Consider the following 26,689-nt stretch of genomic DNA (forward strand, 5'->3'; position numbering starts at 1 on the left):
TTGGGTGCTGGCCTGCTTGGTTGGGGTCCCTCAGATCAGGAGCTCCCGGAGGAAGCACGCCTCTTGGCCATGTGTCCTGCGTCAGGCCAGGCACTTCCGGATGGGTATACTGAAAGGTGTCAGCCAGGAGCCTCATCACCTGTGACATCATAGCCCCAGCCACAGCGAGATGTGGACCTGGCTCCGGTCCACGGGGAGCTGCTGGGCTTTGCAGTCTCACAGACCTGGGTTCGAATCCTGGCTTTGCTCGTGTCCAATCTCGGCAACTTCCTGAATTATTTTCAGCCTGAATTTGGTCATCTGTCCATGGGTGTGGGAGGGCACCTGGGTGTGCACACACCTGGCTCTGTGCCCTCCTGCAGCAGAGGTCATCCCTCAGGCAAGGGGTCATTCTCCCCAGGCAAGATGGAGTCGCCACCTCTGGCTCGTGCCCTTCCGGGAAGTGGCCTGGGCCCCTCTGCCCACCTGAGCCAGAGCTTACAGGGGAAGAGAGCTCAGGAGGTCTGCAGGTGGGCTCCTGGCTGCTTGTGTCTGTCTGAGGCGGTGGTGGCCGCCGGACACAGTATTGGATCAGGACCCAGGACTCCGATCTCTGTGGCTTCTCTGCCCTCAGCTGTTTGGTTGCTGGCCACGCTCTGTGACCAGAGCCCAGCTGGAAGCGGCCCTGCCTCAGTGGGCACCCTTCTGCAGTGTCCCTCCTTGGCTCTCAGCCCAGCCGTCCACACCCTTCAGGTCAGCACCTCTCAAAGTACAGTGTGGGGAAAGCTTTTGCTGTGGGTTTTAACGTGTGATTCGTGGGAAAAGTGTCTTGCAATGCAGTGACTGTGGGCAAGGCTGGCCATTCAGAGGCCTCCACAGGCAAATGGGCCCTAGCAGTCCCCAGAGGACAGGAATCTGTCACTCATGGGACCCAAGAACCCTTCATTTGGGGGCAGCCCGCAGGGCCTGGTCTCCCAGAGATGGATTTCGGTGGTGTCCCCGCCGCTGTCGCCGCTTGGCTCAGATGAGGTAGTGGCTCCTCTCTGGCCTCCTTCCTCCTTCAGCATCTCCCAAACTCCCCTCTCCCAACCCTTCTTCCCACTGAAGTTTCCTAGGACTGGCTTGTGCCACTAAACCGAGTCCCTCCAACGCCTCAGCCTGCATCCGAGCTGGTGGGCCCCAGGCCACTGCTCCCCACTGAGCTACCTGCGACCTCTGGGGGGCACCACAGAGCTTGGGGCATGGTCCCCAGAGGCAAGTGTGTGCTGGAGAGTGGAGGGGCAGTGCTTGCCTCTGCCTCTCCCCTCCCCTGTTCAATTAAGTCAGCGTCCCCCAAGATGTTGCCGCAAGGCTGATCAGATCGGTCTAAGCAATAGCTGTTGGGTTTCCTCTAAGGACTGGAAGTCTCAGTTTCGGATCAGGGGTGTATGTCGCCCCCAAGTGAAAGCTGCCCCCTCTGGCGGTCTCCCCGCCTGTGGTGAGGTGGTGAGGCCCACCTGGACTGGCGGCTGGACTGCGTTCCTTAGTAGATCCCTGAATGGCACAGCAGATCTTGGGGTCGGTGCTGTTATTGCTTCTGGTTTACACCTGCAGAGCCTGAGACACGTGGAGGGTGCAGAAGGCAGCAGGTGCAAGACTGAAGCCCAGGCAGCCTGGTGCCCTTAACCACTAAGCTGTGCTGCCCGTCCAAGGGTCAGAGGTCACGGTGCCGCAGTGCTGAGTGAACTGGGGAGAGCTTTGTGCGGTTTGGGTATTGAGCCGCCGTGCCGCGTTGGAGCACCTAGCGTGAATTTTGTCAGCAGCCAGTCTGCCCAGATTGGGGGGTGGAGGGCCCCAGGGGTGAGGGACTCCTGAGTGCAGATCCCATGTGCTGGGGCCAGACCCTGCCCACACCCTTCCCCCACCTCGACGGCTTTCTGCAGAGAGGCCTCGGGTGGCAGCCTCGACCCACCCGGGACCATCAAGTCCAGGGATGGAGTCAGACCACACAGGGCTTCTGCAGGGGACCCCCCACTCCCCAGGGGGTGCAGAGGCCCTGATCCAGGCAGACTTGCTTGGGCGCCCCCCTGTCTGAGCCATCTGCTCACTGACTGCCGTTCAGCCTGGACAGGGATGGGGTGGAAAACGAGCCAGGAAGCTCAGGACAGCGGGGGCCCCCTGAGGCCTGGATGGGGAGCCACAGTGGGCCCTTCGAGGCTGTGATATGCCGGGCAGTCCTGGGCAGCTTGAGCCTCAGTTTTCTCTTCTGCAAAATGGAATAATCCAGGCCCTAGTGGGACCAGAGTGTGAGGTTGTGTGAAGCCTCCTGGGTGGCCCGGGTGCTCCATTCAGGGGACTCAGCTGGGAAAGGGCCGAGGGGAAGGCACAGGTCAGGAGCTGGGGGGTCTGCCTGGTGGCCTCAGGCTAAGCCCACCCAGGTCTGGGCCTCCGTTCTCTGTCCTCTCAGAGATGGGCCACTGAGAAGTCTTCATCTCCTGTGTTGGTACCAGTGGTTAAGAATGGCTGGGCAGAGGGCAGGTCAGGGATTGGCTAGGCATGTCTGAGCTCAGCAGGAAGTGCGGTGACTGATTAGCCAGGCCTGCCCTGGGTGCTGGAGGTGGAAGTGGCATCCACACCACAGGGCACACCACAGCCCTGCCATCCCTGTGCAGGTGGTCCTGGAGGGCTTGTCCAGCTCTCCAGCTGTCCCTGAGCACAGAGCTCCTGTAAGGTGCCACGTCCCTGGGTGGATTGGGGACTTTGGGGAGCAGTAAGAACATCTGGGAGAGTGACAGCCTCTCAGAGGGCACCGGCTGGTGGTGAGGGAGCCCTGCCTCCCTCTCTAGCCTCGTTCCTCCCTACGTTCTCCCAGGGCCTTGTGACAGCCATTCCCACCACTGCCCTCCCCATGTCCTGGCATCTGACCCTTGGAAATCACAGGCAAGTTCCTGGAGGCAAAGCCAGCTCAGGGCCACTGTCCGAGCATCGCTGTCCTGGGAGGGGTTTGTGGCCCAGGCCCAACACTGGACAGCATCAGGCCAGCCTGAGACCCCACCCCCAACTCTGCACCATCCTCGGCTCGCCACAGCCCATGATGGTCACCTTGCTCGTGCTCAGGGCAGCTGGGGCCAGAGGAGGCCATCTCTGTTGGCCAAAGGCCTGTGGCATTTGCATGCAACATTACATGGCTTTGGAATCGGGCTCGGGTTCAAGTCCCGGCACTGCAACTTGAGCAGGCCACTGGAGCTCGCCGGGCCTCAGTTCCTTCATCCGTAGTGATGATTGGCATATGACAGCCGAGCTGCAAGGCTTACAGGAAGGGACGTGGCACACGAGCAGGCTCCAAGGCTGTCTGGCTTCTCTCTGCTCCGAGGAAGCCCAAAGTGAGCATGGGAAGGAACCCAGGAGGCCCCGTCCAGGGTGCATCCATCCCTCCCGGGGCCTTCTGGTAAGAGAAACTGTGACTGTGAAGTCAGGGACATGGAGTGTGCTGGAGGAAGGAAGAAGCCAGGTTTGGCCTCAAAGCCGTGGCCCAGGCCTGCTGAGGTGTCGCGTGCCCAGAGACACGAGGCACAGCCTGCGTGGTCAGGACTGTGGGCTGGCAGCCTGTTCTCCCTGGGAGGCTGTTATCACTCCTAGATCAGCTTCTGTGCCCCAAGGCGCTCCCAGATGCCAACGCTGCATTGTGTCGTCCACGAGCCAGCACTGACCACGGGTGGGTGCTCCTGTGGACAAGGGTGCAGCGTGGGACGTGAGTGAGGCCATGCAGAACGAAGCCACTCTGCCTGGAGGGCGAGGCCACAGCCTTGGACCTCTGCGGCCAGGTGGTGGGGAGCCTGGTCCCGGGACGCCGCCTGGGCTGTGCTGGGGAGAGCTGGGTCCAAACCCAGGATGTCATCTTTCGGAATTCCATTCCCTAATCCTAACTGACCATGCTGACTCAGCTCCTTAGCCCCGTGGGAGAGGTGGAGATGGCTCTCCCTGTTGAAGCTCAGGGAGGTGCAGTGGTCTCCCGCAGCTCCCAGCCAGGAAGGACCCGCCCACTACCCAGGGTCCTACCCGGCCCAGGAGCAGTTCCAGCTGCCTGGCCAGGAATGGGAAGCAGCTGCCCCTGGCTGCCTCTCCCCTGCTTCCTCACTTGCCTGGGATGGAGCTCCAAATACCCTCCTCTCGCTGTGTGCTCCACCACGCGCTCTGCCTCCACCCCCAGGCTGCATGCCTGCTGCGGGCTGCTGAGGATAGCAAGGGGAAGACGCACCCGTGGGTGGCCCCAGGTAGCCCCGCACTCCCTGGGCTTCCCTGCGAGATGAGGATGGGGTGGAGCCGCGGTGCGCCTGCCTAACCGCGGTCACCTCCATCCCACCCGCTTCTGTTGCGGGGTTTCTGGAGCCCGCCGGGGTGTCCCGCTCTGTCTCCTGACTGCGTTCCCAGGCAGGGATGCGCCCTGAGAATGCGTTGGGTGATTTTGTCGCCATGCCGACATTGCGGCGCGACTAACGTGGGCATGGCATCACGGGCTGCTGGACTCGCGTGCCACCGCTGACCGGAACATCATTGTGTGTTGCAGAATCCCCGTCCTCACCCAAAAACCCCACCATGGGAAAGGGTTGCCAGGGGCCACTTGGAGTTGTCCTTGTCCCTCCAGCGGCACGTGCGTCACTCTCTGGGGACCCTGGATGGGGTGACTGGCATCGTCCCAGTCCTAGGATCCTCTGAGTACAGCTGGGTCATGGGGCTCTTGACCTTTGCCACCTCCGGGTCACGTGTACCAGCAGTGGCCATGAATCCACCCACTTGTTTATGCATCTAAATAGCACCTGCTGGGAACCAGGCCCTGGGCTTCGGGGAGCTGATGGAGGAGATGGGTGCAGAGGCACCTGCTGGGCTGGTGCCATCAGGGTGGGAGTGCAGGACAAATGCTGAGGGTGTGGGAGTGGAAGTGAGCCAAGAAAGACGGATGGGAGGGGCCGAGCGACAGTCAGAGCAGACACGAGGCGTAGCCTTAAGGGTGACATCCCACAGGCAGGGAACAGCCCACCTGGGGTGGGGCTCAGGCTGAGGTGGACATGCAGGGTGACTGATCACTGCTGAGCCCATGACATCGTCCCTCTTGGAGTCTGGGACTGTCTGGCCCCCCAGGCTGAGCAGCGGGCAGGCCCTGCAGCGAGCTGACCTGACGCTGGCCGGGTCTGAGAACAGCTGGAGGCAGGGCCCCCTCCCACCGCTGCCACCGGTGCCCGTGCCCAGGGGACCCGAGCTGCAGATGTGCACGGTGGTTGAATCATTTCTGCACACCACTGCTCACACAGCTCCCCCGGGGACCCACCACTCGCCTGTGCAAGCTGTCACAGAGGTGTGTGTGCCGGTGGGTCTGTGCCAGCCTCCAGCATGCACATGTACTGGCTCAAGGCGTGCAAAGGGGCACGTCGGCCTGTGCCTGTGCACACACAAGGCCACGTGCCGAGACCTCTGTCGCTGGCTGCATGTGTGATAAGTGTACCGTTTGACCATGTAGGCCTCAAATGTGAGAAATAAAACCTACTTGTGTAGGTGCAGCCAACTCACTGAAGGTGGCCCTGCCACCCTGTGGGTGCCACTTGTCCTGGGAGGACCAGGACGATCCAGGGACCTACTCAGGACAGCCAGAGGGCTCCAGTCCAGCACCATCCACCAGGCCTGCCATGTCTGGCCTCTCCCTCTGCCTCACACCCTGTCGCAGGGGCTTGCAAGACTGGACGTCTCCAGGTCCTTCCAATGGGCTGCATTCTGTTCTTTGAACAGTCATTGTGCCTAACAGTGGCTACCTTCCCCTGAACACACCTCGTATGCCAAGCCTCCACAGACCCCCTGGGAGTCGGGGAAACCTGTGTCCTGGGACTCCCACAGCACCGGTGAGCCTGCTTGGGCTTAAGGTGCACAGGAGAGCACATAGCTATAGCGATGGTGGCAGCGTCCATGGCCCTGGGCCACCCCGGAGGAATGGCTGTCCCCAAGTCCCCTGGGCCGGCCTGGCGTGCCATTTCACAGCCCAGTGTCTACCTGGAGTTTTCCAAGCGGCTGGAGCTCCTGGCTCAGAAACCACAGATGCTGGAGTTGGGCCAACTGCCAGCCCAACTCAGCTGGGAAACTGAGGCCCAGCTCCCCAGTTCTCACAGCAGGCAGGAGGGAGGTGGTGCAGGCTCTCCCGCTTGCGTGGCCCATAGACTCTGGCTGCTTCAGAGAGGTGGTGGGGGTCCCTTGATGGAGCCCACCCCCCATTCAGAGGCAGACAGGCAGCAGGGAGGGCTGGGGCGGTGGGAGCACAGGGCTGGACTGGGAGGGAGTCTGGGGGATTTGTAGTGGCTTGTAAAGGCTTACAGGAGTCGCCAGGCAGAAGGCGGGCAGCAGCCAGCCGTGCTCGGGGCTCCCATGGCGGAGGGCGACCTCTGCTGGCCACCCAGTGCTCACCCCACGGGCATGCAACTCCAGCCATGACGGCCCTGGAAGCCAGTGGCTGCCTTTGGATAGGTTGGCTGGAATAAAGAGGATATCTCTTTGGGCCCACTCACAGCCTGGGCTGGGGGTGGCCGGGAGGCTGTGCCCACCAGTCCTAGAGCAGTGGAAAGAACAACGCATTCGCAATGAGAAAAGCCGAGGCTGTGAATCAGCCCTGCACCCCCCACCCCCCGGACTGGGTGGCCTTGGGTGAGCGGCTTCACCACTCTGAGCCTGGTGCCTGGACGTAGCAGGTGGCGACACAAGGGGCGAGCTCGGCCTGTCTCCTGAACAAGCCCCACCCCTGCTCCAGCCCACGTCTGCTCTGCGTGCCGGGGACCCTTAGCTTTCAAGGCCTCGATCTCTTTTCATTCTGGGGACTGTAGACTTCAGTCCCACCCATCCCCGATGTTCCTAATCCCACTTCCCACTCTTGATCTCAATCATTTGAAAACTCACGGCAGCTGTGGGCGTCTCCTTGATCAGCCGGTCGCTCGGCCCTTTATAGATGAAGTGCAGGACACCCAGTTGTCCCTGTGATCTTTGATGTCTGTGCTGCCAGCTGCCTCCTCCCCAACCCCCCGTGTCTTGCAGGTGTCCCAGGCCCCAGCCGGTTCTAGGCTCCTATGAGGTGGAACCCTGGCCTGGGAGGAAACTCCTGCGGTCTGGACTTAGCCCAGGGGTACCCCGGCAGGCAGGGCTCGGGGTCCCCCAAAATAAACCCGACTGGACTGTCTGGTAGGCGGGGCCATTGACGTTCTGGGCATCTTTGAATCCAGAAACCATGCTCGGCAGCCGCTGGTCCCCAGGCAGGCCGGCAGCTCCCCTGGCTTCGTTTTCTGCTTCCTGAAGTGAGCCCCCGCCTTCGCCCCCCACCCAGGGAAAGACAGCCGTGAGCCCCGCAGTGCCTGGCAGGAGAGGGGGCAGGGGTCTGCGTTCCTGGGCGCTGGTGCTAGTCAAGGCTCCCCAGGTGTCTGACCCTGGACACAGGCCACGTCCATCCTGGGGAGAGTGCCTTCTTAGACATAGAGCCTTGGAGACCACGTGGTCACCCTCAGCCCCATCCTGTTCTACAGACGGGAAAACAAGGCCCAGAAACCCGAAAACTGCCCCGAAACTCCCCCTGGCTGAGAGCTCCAGGTGCTCTCTGGAGACAGGGAGCAGAGGAGGTCCAGGACCATGCCTGGAACCTCCAGTGCTGTTTCTGGGCCTCTGGGCTCTTAGGCTTTCCAACAGCGCCCCCTGCTGGCTGCCTGAGCTACTGCAGGCCCTTTGTCCTCGGCTGCTGCCCAGGGACCAGAGTGAAGCCCACCCAGCCCTGGGTTTCTTTGTACTTTCTTGCAGGCCCCCCTAGCCAGGAACTGAGCCAGGCCTTGATTTAATGAGTTCCTTACCTCAACCTTCCTGTCCTGGCTGGCTATGGAAACCACACTGTCAATGGGGACCCCAGCAGCCAGTGTCTACCCATGCATGACATGGAGCCTGGGCCTTGGCAGCCCCCTGTGTATCTTGTGATGCCTGGAAGACCCCAGGGCCCCCTCTGCTCCGATAGGGTCTGGCACTGGGATGGCATCCCCACAGGTGGCTCCAGCTTGCCCATTGCCAAGCCCTGACCCCAGGAGCCTCAGTCTTATGGGTGCTGGCTGAGGCTCTGTGCGGATGATTTAGGAGACATTCAGTCTCCCTTGGGAGACCTGCAGAGATGGCAGAGGGTAGCTGTGCCCTCATCCCCGCCCCCACCACACACATCCTTTTCCCCAGCTCCACAACACTGCAGCAGTCTCCAGCCGGGACCCCTGACCCCTGCTCACTGTCTGCTCTCGAGTGTAGATCCTAATGGGAAAGCCAGGATTCCGAAACTGGCTGTCCCCAGCGAACATCACCTGCAAGCCTCAGTTCTCACATCTACAAAGTGTGGGAATCATAGCAGTGTCTGTGCCCAGTGCCTGCACCCGCTCCTGACTCCCAAGGGAGCTCAGCAAATAGTCGCCTAACAGGCAGCCTGCAGTGAAGACAGGCTTGGACCAAGAGTTCTTGGAACTCAAGGAAGTTGTTTGCTGTTCATCTCTGTGTGTCCCACGGGTGTGGCATAGGACCCAGCGTCGAGCAGTTATGGAAAGGTATTTTCTGAGTGAGCAGAAGTGTGGGAGGATGGACTACTCAAATCTAAAACATGCTTGCTTGGGTGGATGGAGGGAGGGAGGGAAAGATGGATGGATGGATGGATGGATGGATGGATGGATGGATGACGTGAATAATGGATGAATGGATGGACAGATGGATAGATGACGTGAATAATGGACAGATGGGTGGATGGACAGACAGATGGATAGATGACATGGACAATGGATGGAAGGATGGATGGATGGATGGATGGATAGATGGACAGATGACATGGACAATGGATGGATGGTTGGATGGATGGATGGACAGACAGATGGATAGATGACATGGATGATGGATGGATGGATGGATGGATGGACAGACAGATGGATAGATGACATGGATGATGGATGGATGGATGGACAGATGGATAGATGACATGGATGGATGGATGACTAGACAGATGGACGGGCATTTAGACAAGTGATAGAGGAGCTGGATGTTATGGTATATATATATATGTGTGTGTGTGTGTGTGTGTGAGTGATGGGTGGCAGAGTGGGCATGAAAGAAATAAATATGGGGCACAACCCCCACCCTGTCCTCTTTTCTAGAAAGCTCCGAGGTAGAGCATTGTCAGAAATTCAGGAGCCCAAACCAGCAGCAACACCTGGCCCCAGAGCGCATCCTCTAAGTATTGCCGGCGTGAAGAGGTAGCTCTGCCAGGCTGTCTGTGGCTCTAGCCATGTACTGGCCACTTGGGGCTCCCTCACCCTGGGCTGGAGCATGAGCTCCCCTGAGCAGAGGAGAGGCCAGCCCTCGGCAGGGGCAGACGGTCAGGCGTGAGTTGGATCAGCGCTTCACTCGTACCTTGGAATACCATGCTGCTATTACAGAGTGAAAAGGCTCTTTATGTCTCTATGCAGAATGAACTTTGAGATGCACTATGAAGAGGGGAAAAGCAAGCTCTAGACAGCTTGTGTAGGATGCTGCTCTTTGAAAAGAAGCAAGTGTGGCAGCGGACAGTACACGCCGGTGTTTGCTTCTAGAAGGGGAGTGGTGGCACTTGATCTCCTAGGATGCCCCTGGGGCTGGGGACAGGGCCACAACTCATCGCTGGAGACCCTTGTGCACTTTCTGATTTTTTAAAAAATTTATTTACTTAAGAGACAGAGATAGACAGAGCTCCCATCTGCCAGTTCTCTCCCTAAAGCCTGCAATGGCCATGGCTGTGCCAGGCCAAAGCCAGGAGCCAGAACTCAGTCCAGGTCTTGCATGTGGGTGGCAGGGACCCAACTATTTGAGCCATCACCTGCTGCCTCCCAGGATGCACGTTGGCAGGAAGCTGCGATCAGGAGAGGAGCTGGGACTCGAACCCAGGCACGCTGGCATGGGACGTGGCCACCTTACCCGCTGGACCACGTGCATCCTTCCGACGTTCTGGTTTTTAAACCCAGCCGATGAATGTACGTTTTCTAGCGGCAATGGAACAAGAACTGCTCAGAAGGAGCCAGGTAGTCGAGAGCCCTGTAGGCAGGAACAGGGCTGGGGCCCGACCGTGGTGTTGGTTCCCTCGGGCGGGGGGCACTGATGCTAGCCCAGGGGCCCTGGCCCGTCTCAGGACCTCCCTCATCTGTGAAGTAGGAGCGGTCACACCTGTACAGAGTAGGCATGAAATGTGAAGAATGCAGGTGCCTGGCACATGGCCAGAGGGGAGGGCTGTTGGGGGAGGAGGGGCCAGGCTGGAGGGCAGCAGAGGAGACCGGGGGGCCTTGGGTCTCCTGCCCAGCACCCGGGTCAGACCGTGCTCTGCAGCCTGCGGCACCCAGTGCCTGTGGGAGAGAAACCAAGGGCTCCTGGGCCGTGGGTGCACTCGGGCTGTACCCTGTCTCCTCTCTGGCCGTCTCTGCCATTGCTCTGGGGGCCACCCTGGGGCTGAGGGAGCCTCCCCCACCTAGCACCATGGTGCGGAAGGAAGCCTCACTGGTGTTCATGTCCCAGAGGCCCCCACCCCATTCAGGATGCCCGTGAGCCCCAAGTGCCCCGCAGTGCAGTGGTGGGGATCCTGGGCTGCCGGGCAGGGGTCCTGGCCCCTGGGCTGGGCTCTGAGGCTGCCTCCCTACTCCAAGCCTGTCTCCTTCCCCGGTGCCGATCCTTGCCCTCCTTCTTTCCCAGGAGGGCAAAGTGGCAAAATGGAGTTGTGTGGGATCTGGCTCGGGCAGTGGGTCCCCAGGGCAGGAGAGCTGTACCTGCAGAGGAGTGAAACGCAGCGTTAGAAAGGGCCCCACGCATGCGTGTGAGCCCATGAACGCACCCACAGAGCTCTGTCATGTGAGCGAGCCCTGAACCAGGACCCCGGGGGCAGGACATAAAACATGTGTCCCCGCCTGTGCAGGGCCTCGTCCCCTGGCGGACATGCCCGCCCACGGGTGGCGAGCACCCAGGAATGCCTCCTGCCCTCAGCCTCGGGGGCCTCCTGGGAGGCTGCAGTGAGGTCGGCAGGCCTGGTGCGACCCCAGTGACGCCCTCTGTCCCCTCTTCACAGGCTGGACGACGTTCATGGCTCTCGGGTAGAACCCAGCGAAACGGCCAGAATGAACTCTATGGACAGGCACATCCAGCAGACCAACGACCGACTGCAGTGCATCAAGCAGGTGGGTGTGGCCGGGCAGCCAGGTGGGCAGAGCTGCACAGAGGTGATGGTGGGCGGGGCCAGCTGCCTGGGGCTCCCTCACCTCCGCCTGGTGAGCCATCACGCCTCAGTGGCATGGGCCATCTGCCGCTGGCATCCCGTGCCTGGGTTTGAATGATTTCGCTGTCCCGTCCCACTTGCTGCCGTGCCCTCTGTGTGGCTTTAGGCCAGTATCGTGCCCTCTCTGGGCTCTGCGCGTGTGCCCTGGGCTGCTGTGAGGACGAGGGCACCTCTGATACTGCGATCCGCTCTTCCCAGACACGGCTGCCTCCCCATCTTGCTCAGTTTTCTCTACAAAAGCAAAGTTTACAGAAAAGGAAACTGAGGCACGGAGAGGGGAAAGGAATCGTCCAAAGCTCAGTGGTGCTGGGAGGGATCTCATCCCAGAGTGGGGGTGTGGATGTTCACACCAAGCCCCAGTGGTCCTGGGCACCCTCGGCAGGCTCAGCCTGCCCACAGCCCAGGGGGCCGCGTCCCCGCACAGGCTTGGGAGCGCTGGGAAGGAGCCGGTGCAGTGGGATGGGCGTGCTGGGGTGCGGCCCCCACCTCCCGCAGAACGCACAGATTCCCGCCCAGGGGCCCAGTGGAGCGTCCCCGCAGAGCCGGGCCGTGGAACTAAGGCTGTTGTGCGGGAATGAGAGCGGTGGGTCCTCTCATTAGCATCCAGTAGAGCAGTCACGGAAGCCCGCGTGGGGACTGAGGGGAGGAAATTGAAGAAGCCTTGTTACAGATTGAACCCAGCCGGAGAGCTCTTCCCCAATGCCAATTACGCGCCTCTGCTCACGGTCACGGAATAGAAACCAGACGCGGCTCCCTCCTCCCCCGGCTCTGCCGGCTGGCTCCCAGCTCTGCCTTTGACCCAGTTCCTGCTGCCGCGGGCAGTGACCCTCACCCCCCACAGTCCGGGAGCCCCTGCACGCGCCTGGCACAGAGCTCCCATGGAGGCCTGCTCTCCGCAGGAGTGCAGGTGCTTCTCCCCTGTGCAATCAGTGAACCCGAGGCCCCAGCCCGGCACTGGGGAGCTGCTCCCGGGAGCTTGCTGTCTCGTCTGTGAAATGGGCCTCACCTGGAATGCGTGCTCGGCCAGTGAGCGCTGGAGCCCCAGCCCGCCCTGCACTCGCACACGCGGAGAGCTGTGCCTTAGGGCCACACAGTGTGAGCAGCTGTCGCTGGGCCGCCCAGAGCCCGCTGCGTGCTGCGCAGCCCTCCTCCCATACCGCCCATCAGGCACGGCTCAGCGCTGACCTCGGTCTGCTCCACAGCTGCCCCAGGGGCAGCCACAGCTGGCTGAGGACCGGGGATTCTCGGGCGTCCTGTGACCCTATCAGAAGAGAGAGGCCGGCGTGTGTGCATGTGCTGTGGGCCTTGGGCTGATGGGGCTGCGGCTCCCACCAGGGCCTCATAGCCCTGGACTCTCGGGTCTGTCTCACTTCCATGGCCCAGTCTTCCCTCCCCACCCGCCCTGGTTCTGGCCATCGATGGCACTGCCCACACCCACCCAGCACCCTGCCGCTCCAGCTCAGCTGCCGCCCCCCCACCACCACCACAGCTGGTGTTGGGAGAACCAGTGCTCCCCCCACAGCATGCCCCACTCCGAGGCCACAGGTGCATCCGGCTCCATGTGGGGAGCTGCTCCACAGCTTCCCCGGAGCTCACGTGCTTCCCGGGCACCAGCAACCTCACCCATCTTGTTCTGCCTTGAGTGGGCGTATGTCAGGGGGCCCACCAGGCTGGACTCCCTGCAGGCCAAGGAGGTGCCATATTCACCTCTAAGTCAGCAGAAACCAACAGAATGCCCAGCCCAGGGTGGGGGAGGGATGGACGGATAGAGGGGTTCATCAAGCAATGGATGCAGGGGTGGATGGATATAGATGACGATGGATAAGTAGATGGATGGTGAATGATGCCTGGGTGAATGGATAAGTTCACTTTTGGATGAATGGGTGGAAATGCAGATGAATGACTGGATGGGTGAGTAACAGATGAAGTAGTGAATGGCTGAATGAGCTGTTGGCTAAGTGGATGGATGGATGGATGGATGAATGGATGGATGGATTCATTGTGGATGGATGGGTGGACAGATGGACGGATGGATTCATTGTGGATGGATGGATGGACAGATGGACGGATGGGTGAATGGATGTCCTGTTTGGTTCACAGATGGACGGATAAGAAGGTGAACTCACCACGTCAGGTAGCTGCGTCCTGATCTAGGTGTTGGTGTGCTCCTGCCCCAACAGCGTCAGCAGCTGTTGGATGGAATCTTCCAAGGAACTGTAGAGACAGGCAGCCTTCTGGTGGGGACAGGACGTAGTGTCCAGTAAGGATTGAAGCCAGGGGCCTCTGGATGACTCTCAGAACTTCCCCCATCCCAGGCCACCCCAGGCCTGGCCACTCTTGCCCTCACCCAGCCGTGGCCCCGCCACGCTCCAACAGGACTCCGTGGCCAGTGGCCAGGTTTCTGGCCTCCACGGCAGATGGGCCATCCTGGACACAGCTCCCTGCTCAGCAGCCATTTGCTGTGGGGTCCCAGCCTTGTGCCAGTCCATAGGGTTCCGGAAGTGCCCGAGAGGCAGTTTCAACCCTCGAGGAGCTCCTGAGGGAAACAAGAAGCCGTCGAGCAGCCCTTGCATGAGCAGTAGCAGCAGCCTCCCTGCACCTGCTCTGTCGTAGCTTCCTCCCCTGTCTCGTTGCTCCTGAACTGTGTGGCAGCCCTGCGGCCTGTCACCACCGCACCCCGCAGGCGAGGGCTGTGAAGTTCAGTAACGACCCCAGGGCTGTGGGCTCCGTGGCTGAGGCAGGGTTTGGACCAGGTCTGTCTTGCACCTGTCTGCAGGTCACTTCCTCTCTCTGCACTTCAGCCACCTCGGCGTGCACACGGGCACACAGAGAGTGCAGGGGGCTTGGCCAAGGCCACAGAGCAGCGGTGTGGCAGCCATCCAAGGAAGGGCCTGATGTTCTGTGACCCACAGCTGAGGACCCTGCCAGCTGCGTGGGGTGAGGGCAGAGGGCCTGGAAGTCTGGCAAAAGACAGAAGGTGGCATGCCTAGGAGCTGAAACAAGGCTGGGCCCCGAGACTGGCCTCAGAGGCCACTCATGAACCCCAAGTGCCGGAGCAGGTGCAGTGGCCACCTGTGGGCTGATTGCCGTGAGAGCAACACACAGGGCTACAGACCCTGCTAACTGGGTGTGACATCACAGAAATAAACGGAACAGCGCGGTGAGCAGGGGCAGGCTGCCGGGCAGGCATGAGCTGATCTGCACAACTCTGCACGTGGAGCCCGGATGCCGCCATGGCCTGGGGGGTGGGGGGGCGCTGTAGAGGCAGGGCAGGGGAGGCAGAGGTGAGGGCCGCCACTGCCTTCTCCCAGGGTGTGTCTCTCCACACACAAGGTCCCCAGTCTGGCACAAGTCAAGTGCAAGGAGCGCCTGTGCAGCTTTGCTCCCGGGAGGGCCTCTAGGGGACGGCCTTGGCCCAGGGCAGCCCCGCATGGGAGCGCCCCATACCCCAAGTGCTTTTCCAGGGCTGGCTGAGCCTCGTCTTGTTGCCATGTCCCATGCCCTCATTCTCTCTGTTAGTTTTCTGTCCATCACGGCTGCAGAGGAAGGATGTTTCAGTTCATTTCTTCCATCTGCTTTGTTTTTAAAGATTTATTTATTTTGAATGTCAAAACTACAGAGAGAGAGAGAGAGATCTTTCATCCACCGATTCACAACCCCTATGGCTGTGTTGGTCAGCATTGGACCAGGCCGGAGCCAGGAGCCAAGAGCTTCATCTGGGTCTCCCATATGGGTGGCAGGGGCCCAAGCACTGCACCAGTCATGGAACCCTACGCATAAATAAATAAATAAATAAATAGCAGATGCCCACCGCCACGCATGCCCTATCATCCCCATTCTACAGACAGGCTGACTGAGGCTGGCCGAGGTAAGGGCACTGTGGGAGGTGGAGGCAGAGTGGAACCCCAGGGGATCCACAGCACACTCTGCACCCCTCCCAGTGCTGGCACCTGCCGGCCGTGGCAGGTTGGGTCAGAGCCACTGCTCCTTGTAGCCACGGCTCTGCTGTGTCTCCCAGCAGCAGGCTCCAGGACCTCAGGGGTGCCACATCCCTGGGGCGGTGTGTCTGGTCTACCCACTGCCCTGGTGGACACCCTCTAGAGGCTTCATGGAGGGGCGCACGGTCAGTCACCCCCAGGCCAAGGAGACCCCACCCTGCCCCTCACTCTCTGTGCTGCACCCCAGGCAAGTCATTCACCTCCTGGACACAGTGCGCAGCTCAGAGGGCCTGGGAAGACACGGACAGATGGAGCGGGGCCTGGGAGCCACACCACCCTGTAGCCCTGGCCCTGGGCCTGCAGCAGAATTGGGATGCCCTGGTACCCTGACCCCACAGTTGAGTCCCTGTAGATTCAGACTGAGGGGCCTGAGCTCAGGCTAGGACCCTGCCCAATAATGCCAGCGGCCCCTGAGCCCAGGCAGACAGTGCCCATGGAAGGTAGCCTCGGGATACAGGCTCACTAAGCCTCACGCACCAGACCAGCATGGTGATACCCGGGCACTCTGCTGGAGTGCCCCTGACCACCCTGTGCCACCTCCCCACCGCCGCCCGCCCTGTCTGTCTGCAGCCACAGCTGCTGATGGGAGTTCACGCCTGAGTTTGGGGGCGGGGGTGGGGAAGTGAGGGACAATCGGAGAGGAAGGAGTAGGGGCCGACATTGTGGCGCAGCTGGTTAAGCTGCCGCCTGCAATGCCAGCATCCTACAGGAGCGCGGGGTCAATTCCCAGCTGCTCTGCTTCTGACCCGGCTCCCTGCTGATGCACCTGGGAGGCAGCAGCACAAGTGCTTGGGCCCCTGTGCCCACATGGGAGACTCAGATGGAGTTCTGGACCCATGGCTTCAGCCTGACCCAGCCCTGGCTTTGTGGCCGACTGGGGACTGAACCAGCAGATAGAATATCTCTCTTCTCACTGTCTCTCTCACTCTGTAACTCTGCCTTTCAAATAAAATAAGTCTTTAAAAAAAAGAATATAAGAAAGGAAGGAGTCTCCAGGCCTATCCCAGATCAGGGAGATACTGCCTGGTAGAAGCCCACGGGTGTGCCCCTCCCCCACCAGCACCTGGAGCCCCTTGAGTGTCTTGTATCGCTGGCACTCTCTAGACCTTGGTTTACCCATCTGTGCAGTGGGGCCACTACTGTCCATCCTGCCTGGGAGGGGCCAGCTGGACGTGCAGAGGGCAGGTTGATGAGAAGAGGCTGGAGAGAGGGCGTTGATCGTGGCCCACCCATCCTCCTCCCCTTCCCAGCCCCTCCCACCCGCACCGCCCACCGACAGCTGCCTGTGTGTCTGCTTCCTGGAGCCTCACGCCGCCTCCCCTTCTTCCCCACAGCACCTGCAGAATCCTGCCAACTTCCACAATGCCGCCACAGAGCTGCTGGACTGGTGCGGGGACCCACGGGCCTTCCAGCGGCCCTTCGAGCAGAGCCTCATGGGCTGCCTGACGGTAAGTGCACGCCCGGAGCAGACGGTGGGGGCCTGGGGGCCTGCCAGGTCCTGGGGTGACGGGAGGGAGGACCCCCACCGTGTGCCCACCCCCAACCAGGGACCTGGATCTGCTGGGGAGACCTGGGTCCTCATGCTCGATGACAGATACCCAGGGGTCCCTTTGCGGGTCAGTGTCCCATGAAAAAGAGAGATCCACTCAGTCAGTCAGTCAATCAACACTCAGCGAGCTGTTTTTAAGCCAGTCATCCATCTGTACTCATTGAGCCCGTATTATGTCCAGCCAGCCAGCCAAATAAACACGCACTGATCCCTCATCTATCAGATCTGATCCCCTCCGCCAAGTCCTGGGAAAGCAAAGACGAGGAAGACGTTAGCAAGCCTGAGTCTCTGCTTAGTGGAGGCGGCGGCGGCGGTGTGAAGAGATGACTGAGGGAATCCGGGACAGGGAGGAGGCAGCACGGAGATCAGGATCCTCGGCTGCCTGGGCCGTGGGGCGGGCGCAGCGAGCAAAGCAAGGAGCCGTCGGCTCCTGTGCAAGCGTTCGCTGAGCAGCTGGGCCCCCCCCGGAGCCTGCAAGGCCCTGGCGTGCAGCAGCTCCCAGGGGCTGGGCTGAGGGGCCAGGACAGGAGCTGGCAGAGACCAGGCACAGCACTCACGGCAGGGTGTATCGGGAAGGAGCTTGCCAGCCGACAGAACCACGTGGAAGTAGCCACGGCTGGTGGACAGCCACAGCCACGTGGCCATACCTGACACGCGTGAGGGAGCTGCTCACGGAGCCCTGAGTGGGGGTGGACAGGCGCCGATTCCCAGGCTTGACCAAGAAGGAGGCGTAGCCAGGCTGGAACAGTAGCTTAGTCCCAGGGCACTGAGGGGACAAGGGCCCAGCGCGTCGTGGCCCGGCTCAGAGGAGAACTCAGGGGCGCGGCTGACATTGCGAGGGCCCTGACCCTGCCGGGTACGCCACAGGCTCGCAGAGTGCACTCGGAGGTGGGTCCCTTGACCTTCCCCCTTTTGTTGAGGAGAAAACAGAGACTCAAGCTGACTTCCCAAGGTCACACAGCCTCAGCAAAGGGCCTGGACGTCCAGCCACGGCCCGTCTGCCCCCAGAGGGGATGTTCCTGTCCATTAGGGGTACCAGAAGGGGGAGAGGCCATGACCCTCCCAGGGTTCCTCCATGTGACAGAAGCTGATGCCAGCTGGCTCCGATCAGGCCACAAGGCCAGGCCAGGCGGCCTCCTGCCCCACCCCGTCTTCCTCCCCTTTCTGCCCTCAGGCTCCCCTCCCCTCCCCCAATTCCCTTAATCCTCTTTGTGGGATCCTGGTTCAGGCTAAGCCCATGGGCAGGGACAGATGTTGCCAGTGGCGTCCTTGCTTCCACCCCAGCTGTTGGCAGTCACGGTGGCAGGTGGAGGTGGGGACTGCACCAGCGTGTGGCCAGACAGGCACCCTGCCTCGAGGCTGGCCCTGCCTGGGACAGGGACCGCAGCCCTCACCGGCCTGGGTAGACCTGTCCCTGGTCTTCCTTGGCCCTGTCAGTCATCCATTCCTGCAGCAAACATTCTCTGAGTCCCTGCTGGCAGCCGGGCCCTGCCCCGGGCACTGGAGGCAGTGCAGAGGGAGGGGTGACGATACCCACGGGAAGGAGCAGTGGGGGGCACACGGCAGGCCCGAGAGGGGGTGGGGTGCAGGTCTCCCGCACTATCTCCTGAGGAGGAAGCCCTGGGGCTTGATCTGTTTGGGGAATGGGGAAGGGTCTCCAGCTTCTGGCAGCACAGGCGAGGCTGTGCAGGGAGCAGAGAGGGGGCTCCCACGGGGCCTGCGGGCCAGGTGAGGGGGCGTGAGCAGGATTCGGAAGGCAAAGAGGAGCCCTCGCGTCCTGACTAGGAGGAATGGGATCTGATCCGAGTGGGCACAGCTCTGGGCTGTGTCCTTGGAGGGGAAGACAGAGAGATGATGGAGGGCTTCCTGGAGAAGGGGACCTGGGGAGGAGCCCATGGGACCTGATGGCACAAGCGAGGTCACGGCCTCCCAGGCAGGGTGCACCGGGTGGCCAGAGGCATGGTGCCAGACACCTGGCTCAGTGGCCGGCTCTAACCCCGCCCCCCAACCCCCAACACAGAGCCTGCTGCTCAGCCAGGAAGTGGCCACAGCTGCAGACACCTGGGTGCCCCTTGAAGCGAGGTGGATCTGTGGGCAGGAGGGGGCTGGGGTCGCAGAAGATGCTCCAGGGTGTTTTCTCGGGCAGGCTCCGGGGTCAGAACAAAGACCCTTCAAGGTGGGCAGGGAAGGCGTCGCCAGCCCCACTTCCTAAATACGGCAACCAAAAGGAGGGGTAACCAAAAGCTGCCGCCAGTCCAGGGCTGGTACGAATGTGACACCCTCCCCCCAGGGAGCCCCTGGACACTGCTGCCAGTCCTCACGTCCCCCTGCCCAGCGCTGCCCAGGAGGAGGGATGGGATGGGAGCAGTCAGAGAGCCCACGGGACCCAGGCAGGACACAGTGGCTGGCCGCCGCCTGCCCGCCAAAACACATGTGTGCAAAACACACGCTCACCCTCCGCCCTGCAGGTGGCAGCCTGCGCCTCCAGGTCGCTGCAGTCCCCTGGGTGACCTTTGGGAGCACATTCCAAGTCCCTGGCCGTGCAGCGCACCCTGAGAACAGACGTGAGCAGACGTAGCCCCAGGCAGCCAAGGGCCGCATTTTTCCCACTCCGGCTTCCAAGCAGCTCAGGTGCAGCTCACAGGAGCAGCTGTGGTGAAGCCCCCCCCACCTTCCCCCACCCCGGTGACCCAAGGACACAGAAGGAGGAGCCTCAGGGCCCCTCCCTGAGGGGTGGGGCGTTGACACTGGACAGCCTCTTCCTCTTCAGGACCAGCCCCTCCCTGACCCGGGTCGGGCCTCACGCCCTGGCTTCCTCCACCTCCGGGGTGTCCCCCCACTAACTCGGGCCTCTCCAGTCTTGCTCCTGCTCCCTGCCCTGAGCGGGAGCAAGTGCAGGAACAGAAGGCAGGCTGGAACACGAGGGACGCACACACCGGTTGCCCATCAGTGGCCTCTCCTGTGTTCAGTAGGAGCCCCATGCCCTCGGCTCTCATCGCACTCACAGAACCTCAGCTGGTGCCTGATCCTGGCCTCTCATCCTGGCCAAGAGGGCCTTTTGTACCCATTTTACAGATGGAGAAAACTGAGGCCTTTGAGTGAGGTGGAACAGCTGCTGAGCAGTAGAAACAGAACCCGGTCTCTGACTTCAAAGCAGCAACAACCACAAGTGCCGTCTCCCCAGCCTGCCTGCTGCCGCCTTGTTGAGTGTGGCAGCAAAGTGGATGTGAGGGTGCAGGTGTGAGGACGGAATGGGGACACATGGGGACAGTCAGAACCCATCAAACAAAACCACGGCGCATCTCAAGAGAAGAGGAAGCTAAGGCCCAGAGGAGTTGCGTGGGCTACACTCTGGTGCACAGCGTGGCGGGGAGCAGGGTCAGGGGATGGGCCTGACGCACCCGCAGGCCCCCTCAAGTGCCTCCAAGGAGCACAGCCAGAGAGGCCTTGGGGTCCAGTCCCTGGCCAGAAGTAGAACCCCCTTGTCCAGCTTGCCCAGGACAGCCGGCCTACTTTCCCCGGGCACACTGCCGCTCTGTGGGACAGGCCGAACTGGCTGCAGGACCTCCAGCAGGTGTATCTCATCTCTGCCCCCGACCCCGGGCTCCTGGGGTCTGGGTGTGTGACATCCAAACGCTGCAGACAAAGGCCTCAGGGAGCGCGCCTCCTGGGCAGCCAGCAGAGGGCAGCAGCGTCGCAGCCGCTCACCTCTGGCCACTATGGAAGGGGGGGAGGTCTTCGTGTCACCTGGTGGAAGAGGGGCAGGCCTCTCAAAACACACGTTGCTCAGTCCGGCCCACTGTCCCCACTGCTGCCTGCCGGACAGCTCCTTACAAGAAGTGCTGGGGGGGGGGGGGGGCGGGCTGGGCTCGGGGAAGCCAGGGGCTGGCAGCACATGAGCCGCACCAGGGCTGCAGGGTCCAGCTTGGCTTGCTCTGCCACCCCTGTGCCAAGTGCGCCTGAGCCAGGTCTTGCCCTTCTCTGGGCCTCGGCTTCCTTGTCAGTGCAAGGAGGCTGCTGGGAGCCAGTGACCCTTCTGAACCCTAGGGCTCAGGGGACTTGGTGGCAGCAGACCTTCCCCGCCCCTTCTCCCATGAGCCCTTGCAGCCTGCACACAGCACCAGGTCCCTCTTGCTCAACTTAGCTCGCATTGTTTTTAAAACCAGAGCAACAGGTTTAGCCAGTGTTGACCACGCACAGGGACCTTTGCCTTCCTGCCCTGAACCCAGGGCCTCAGGGTCCCTGTACAGCCCGGCCTTAACCCTTTCTGATCTGTGTGGAAAGAGCCCAGCCTCTGCAGCCAGTCTCCCGGGTCTGTGACTGGCAGCCCCTGCTCCACAGTCCTCCTCGGGTTCCTCCCCCGGAACTGTCGTGGCCCACTCTGAAAAGCGGGCAGCTGGTTGCACACAAAGCTTACACTGAGCCCTGGGGCCTGGGCACCAGCACAGCCATCATGCTGCTCATGGGGGCTGGCCTGCCCCACAAGCCACACCACTCCCAACAAACCTTCTCCAAGCTCCCTGGTGCAGAGATCAGGGCCCAGAGTCCACAAGTGAGCGAGCTGAGCAGCCCCTCCGGCCCGGAACCTTCCTCCTGACTCCCCAGACAGGGACTGCCTGCACCCCAGAAAGATTGAGGGGCCTGCGGGGAGAGGCTGGGGAAAGGGGCAGTCGTTTGTATCTAGGGCCTGGGTTTAGCACAGACGCTCAGCAAATATCCTAACCTGAGCGCAGCCTGTGCCTCGCACATTAGCCCCGCGCAGGGCATTCCTTGCGGGGAGCCGAAAGTGGCCAGGACCCCATTCCCAGCGACACTGGTGGTCATGGGAAGGGGGCTGCACTGGCTGCCACGGCCCAGCATGGGACAGTCCCTGGGCCTCCCGGGACCTGTGCCTTCATGAGGAAGTAGAACTCGGAGGAGTGGTTTTCCCACCCTTGTAGCCCCAGAGCCTCTGCAGCCAACCCCTGAAACAGAAAGCAAGTGATGCTCACAGGGGCCCCAGGGCCAGGCCACAGCCCGTGGCAGCGCCCAGAGAGCAGGTGGTCCCCTGGGACCCTGACAAGCCCAAAGGCCCAGCCCGCCACAGCTGGGCGCTCCCTTCCCCACTCAGCCATAGCCACCCCAGCTGCTTCCACCAACGTCGCCATCTTCCCAGCTCCTTCCTTCTTAATAAGGAAACCTAATTTTGCTGCAGCTAATGAGCAAGGCGGGCGGGCGGGAGCCGATCTGGCAGCCACAGGACACCTGGGAACGGGTGGGATGGAGGGACGCCAGATGGGCAAGAGCCGGTAGTGCCACGCGCGGGGCCACGGGGGGGTGCCCCACTCTGCCCACCGCCCCGGGGACTGGCATCCCTCCCAGCCTCCTGCCTCTCCCCTCCCACCCCGGCTTCTGAGCTTCCCAGGGAGGCGGGTGCGACCTTCAGGCTCCAGATACGCAACTGCTGCCGCGGAAGCTCTTTCTGCCGGGCCGACCTTGGCACTGAGACAACCCTCAGGCTGGGTGTGCATCGAGGGCGGGGGGCGGGGCACGTGCAGCCTGCGGGCCCTATCTGAAATCACCGGTGTGGCCCTACCAAGACAACCGCAGGCGGGACTCGAAACTCACTCTGCAGCAGGCTGACGTCTAAGTGGGTCGTTCCGTGTGGCCCGTGGATGGTGTGATAAATGTCCCAGTGGTCCTTGGCAGAAAGAGGGCTCCCCACCCCTGCTAGGCCACGGTGTGGGGGGCTGCAGGGTGCATGGCACGGAGCCTTGGTGGTCTGCTGCACACCCCTGCCTGAAGCTCCATGGGTGCTGGGGCTGACAAGAGAGGGGCAGGGCTGGGACCCCGCAGTGGGGGCTGTGGAGCTCAGGGAGGGCTGGTGGGCGTGGGGAGCGCACTGGGGCAGTAGACTGAAGAGCTCCACATGGTCACGCAGAGACCCTGGTCTGTGCTGGCCTAAGGAGGCTGGGGCAGTGTCCCCAGCCACCTTCTACACAGTACCACATCTGAGTCCTAGAAAGCTGTGGGGTCTGTGGCTTCGGGCTTGGGTCCACGAGCACAAAGAGGCCAGCGCCGCAGGGCCTGGCACGCAGGAGGTGCTTCTCACTGTTTGCTGAGTGACTAGTTGAATGAGGCACAGTGGGGCCCCAGCTCTGCCTGAACCTGGGGCCCTGCCTCTGCCCAGCCGCCTCGCCGGCTTCGCCTGTGGAATGGGTGTATGTGTCCATTGCGTCTTTGCAGGCCATGACTCACCCTTGCCCTTCGTCCCCTCTTGCCGCCAGGTGGTCAGCCGCGTGGCCGCCCAGCAAGGGTTCGACCTGGACCTCGGCTACAGATTGCTGGCTGTGTGTGCTGCCAACCGGGACAAGTTCACTCCCAAGTCTGCTGGTAGGTGTCCGTCCGGGACTCCACGGATGTCCTGGAGAGGTGGGGCAGGGACTGGACTCTAATCCCGTGGGCACCTTGCTTCATCCAGGTGTGCATGAGCCTCCGGGGAGGAGTAGCAGGGGCCACCAGACTGGGGCCCACAGCAGAGCTCTCCTGGCACGGAGGGGGAACCTCAGGCCCGCAGGGTCTGTCTGCAGGCCCAGCAACTGGCACTGTGCTCAGGGCAGCACACGCGGTCTCATTGCATCACCACAGTGACCCCCAGTTCACAGGTGGGGAAGCAGACTCAGGGAGGTGAGATGGCTCCCGAGGGCACACAGCTGGAAGGCAGCAGAGCTGGGAGTGCAGCCCTGGCCGGGGCTCCGGAGTCAGCAGTGATAACTAACCCGGATGCGCCACTGCGTTCGCTCAGTCATTCAAGGCGGGGGTGGGGCTTTTATTTAAAATAAAACACAGAATGAAAACAAAAAGTCATCATCCATCCAGGGTGTTCTTGGCAACTGTATCATTGCGTGAGGCCCCGATCCTCCGTTTGGCGGGGCCCACAGAGGCACAGGAGCATCCTGCCTGTGAGGTTCAAAGCCCCAGACACCACGGTTTTCCACCTGCCCCCGTCCTCATAGACCTGCTTAGGCAGCAGGTGCCGGGCAAGTGTTAAACCAGGCACACGCGTGACAGTCCTGCCCGGTCACCCGCTGAGCATGTCATCTCTGTGCCCTGGTGTACCTGTTTGGGAAGGCAGACACAGTCAGGAGACCCACCTTGCTGGGGTGCTGGCAAGCCCCAGAAATACAGAGAGGGCCCAGCCCAGTTTCTCAGTGTTGATATTCTTTATTAAGTCAGAAAAAGAAATTGGAAGAGGAAAAAAAAGTTATTTCCTGTGTATTATAATACAAGCTTACTTCAGAGAGTTCATGGAAAATGGAACTCACTGATGAGTTTATTTTGGTGCAAAAATTTGAAGATAAAAAATTATCTTCATGGCATGGCCGGCGCCGTGGTTCATTAGGCTAATCCTCCGCCTGCGGTGCCAGCACCCCGGGTTCTAGTCCCAGTTGGGGCACCAGATTCTGTCCCGGTTGCTCCTCTTCCAGTCCAGTGCTCTGCTGTGGCCCGGGAAGGCAGTGGAGGATGGCCTGAGTCCTTGGGCCCTGCACCTGCATGGGAAGAAGCACCTGGCTCCTGGCTTTGGATCGGCACAGGGCGCCGGCCGTGGCGGTCATTTAGGGGGTGAACCAATGGAGGGAAGACCTTTCTCTATGTCTCTCTCTCACTGTCTAACTCTGCCTGTCAAAAAAAAAAAAAAAGTTCACGACAATGCACGGCACACGAAAACTATGCATACGGTTAAAAACTTTTTTTCACCAAAATAAACTTAGCTTTTGATTCCATTTTTTCCCAAGGAGACATGTTCACAGAATTTAACAATCAGTTCATTATTTATGTATTCATTTATTTGCAAGTAAGAGGAGGGGCAGTAAGCAGGAGAGAGGCAGAAAGAGAATGTTCCATCCACTGGTTCACTCCCCAAATGGCCACAGCAACCAGGGCTGGGCCAGGAGCTCCATCAGAGTCTCCCACGTGGGTGGTGGAAGCCCAAGCCAAACTCTCGGGCCATCCTCTGCTGCCTCCCAGGTGCATTGGCAGGGAGCTGGATGGGAAGCAGAGCAGGAAGTTGGCTCCGGGCCCTGCAGTATGGGATGGGGCTGTCCTAGCACTGCCCTGTCAGTTCCCGTTCTGCATCCCGGAGCATCCTCCGTGAACACATTGACAGGGCGTCTCACAACGTGTTTCTGTAAACCTGCTCACCGCGGGATCTCTTGGCTGGGGTGCACACCTCCCCTTGTGTGAGTGTACAGCTTCACTTACAAAAAGAGCTGTGAGGGTTCTGTGGACCAGGAGCTCCCGCCGGGCCAGCCCATGTTGGGAGATCGCCGTGGTACTGAATTACCCACCAGCGAACCTCTCTATTCCTGAGGGGGCGTGCAGTTGTAGTGATAACTGAAGTTAACACAACATTGACAGCTTACCAGCCGCTACTTTTCAAAGCGTCCCATACCTCTTGAGTGTTGTGAGCGGGTACCTGCCAGGGCTGCAAGCAATTCCCAGGGGGCACAAAACAGACCGGGTCCTGGCTCAGGACACTTGCAGCCTAGAGCCAGGGTCCAAGAGCTTCTGCTGCTGAGGGCCTGTGATGGGCTACAGATGGCTTGTAAGGCTCGCCTGTGACCGGCTCCAGCACAGGGCCCCTGGTCTGGAGAGAGAGAAAAGCACCGATCAGGCGATTACAGGTGTGTGCACCTGTGCATGGATGGAAGTGCTGGGAAAAGTCGCGGACGCCGTGGAAGTGTTGTTGTTGTTGGGAGGGTGGGGGCTGGGCAGAGTGCTCTGGGTGAGGAAGGCTGCCTTGGGATCTGAAGGTTGAGCAAGAGTGAGGAGGTGATGGAAAGGAAGCGGTCTGTGCAAAGACGCTGGGCTGGAAGTGGAGGTTGATTTTCATCAGAGCTGAGACAGGCAGTGGTGCTGGAGCCCAGAGGCGGGGGGCGTGTGGCAGTGGTGAGGCTGGAGCAGCAGCAGCCCTTGACCAAGCAGGGCCAGTCCTGAAGTCTGCAGTCTTTGTCCCAAAGTAACGGGAACATGGCTAAATTCTCATTGTATGCACACTGCTCTGTCCACCAAAGCAGAACAGGCTGCATGGGGAGCAAGCATGGGGGCGGGGGGCCAATTGGCAGATCCTAGGGAGGTCTGGGTGGGTGAGGACGATGGTGGCTGGGCCAGGAAGACAAGAGTGGAGTGATGAGACGGGGACATTTCAGAGGCGAAACCAAGAGACAGAAAGCACAGCCGGAGGGAGAGAAGGAGGCCAGAGGGACATTGCAGCAGCCCAGTGGCTCCCCGCTGGAGGAGCGGCTCAGCCGCCTGTGCGGCCCCCACTCAGGGGCCTCTGCAGCCCGTGCCCGGCTGGTGTATGCTGGCGTGGGTCTGTGTTCTGTCGCGGTGCCCAGTGTGGTGAGACGTCAGGTATTCCGTCATAGATGAGGAAGCTGATGCTCACGGGGTCCTGAGACTTGCCTGGGGCCACACGGCAAGTAGAACCCTAGCCTCCTGACTCCAAGGCCAGCCTCTGCCTACCCCAGCCCCGCTGGCTGCAGAGCAGGTGTTGTGGGGGGCCCTGTTCTCCTGCCCAGGGCACCAGGAGCCCCCGTGGGAAAGCCCTTCACTGCGCTCAGGCAGGGCCTGGGACTCCTCTGAGCGCCATCTCAGTATTACTGCTTCTCCTGATCCAAACGGTTTATCCTTCTCCCCGTCCACATGGCTAGTGGTGCACAGCTCTCTACAGAGCCCTCTCGCGTGCGTGCTGCCGTTAAATCACAGCGTGATGAGTTCTCAGTATTCCCATTCTGCAGCTGGGAATACTGAGGCACAGCAGTGCAGTGGGTTGGGCATCACATGATTTCCCTTCTTAGGAATCAAACCCCTGTT

At 61.1% G+C, this 26,689-nt stretch overlaps 1 protein-coding gene across 4 annotated transcripts in view; it reads left to right on the top strand.

Moving 5' to 3' along the window:
- ZMIZ1 (zinc finger MIZ-type containing 1) overlaps positions 1-26,689 on the top strand; it is a 213,501-nt gene that overhangs the window by 103,412 nt on the left and 83,400 nt on the right. For all 4 annotated transcript variants that reach the window (XM_062215320.1, XM_062215317.1, XM_062215319.1 and 1 more), the window contains 3 exons: positions 11,081-11,189; positions 16,620-16,733; positions 23,101-23,206. In XM_062215320.1, the coding sequence (XP_062071304.1) occupies positions 11,130-11,189; positions 16,620-16,733; positions 23,101-23,206 (280 nt within the window). In that variant the 5' untranslated portion in view covers positions 11,081-11,129. The remainder of the gene's footprint in view (positions 1-11,080; positions 11,190-16,619; positions 16,734-23,100; positions 23,207-26,689) is intronic.

Source organism: Lepus europaeus, chromosome 17, assembly GCF_033115175.1.
Source record: "Lepus europaeus isolate LE1 chromosome 17, mLepTim1.pri, whole genome shotgun sequence".
Lineage (NCBI taxonomy): Eukaryota > Metazoa > Chordata > Mammalia > Lagomorpha > Leporidae > Lepus > Lepus europaeus.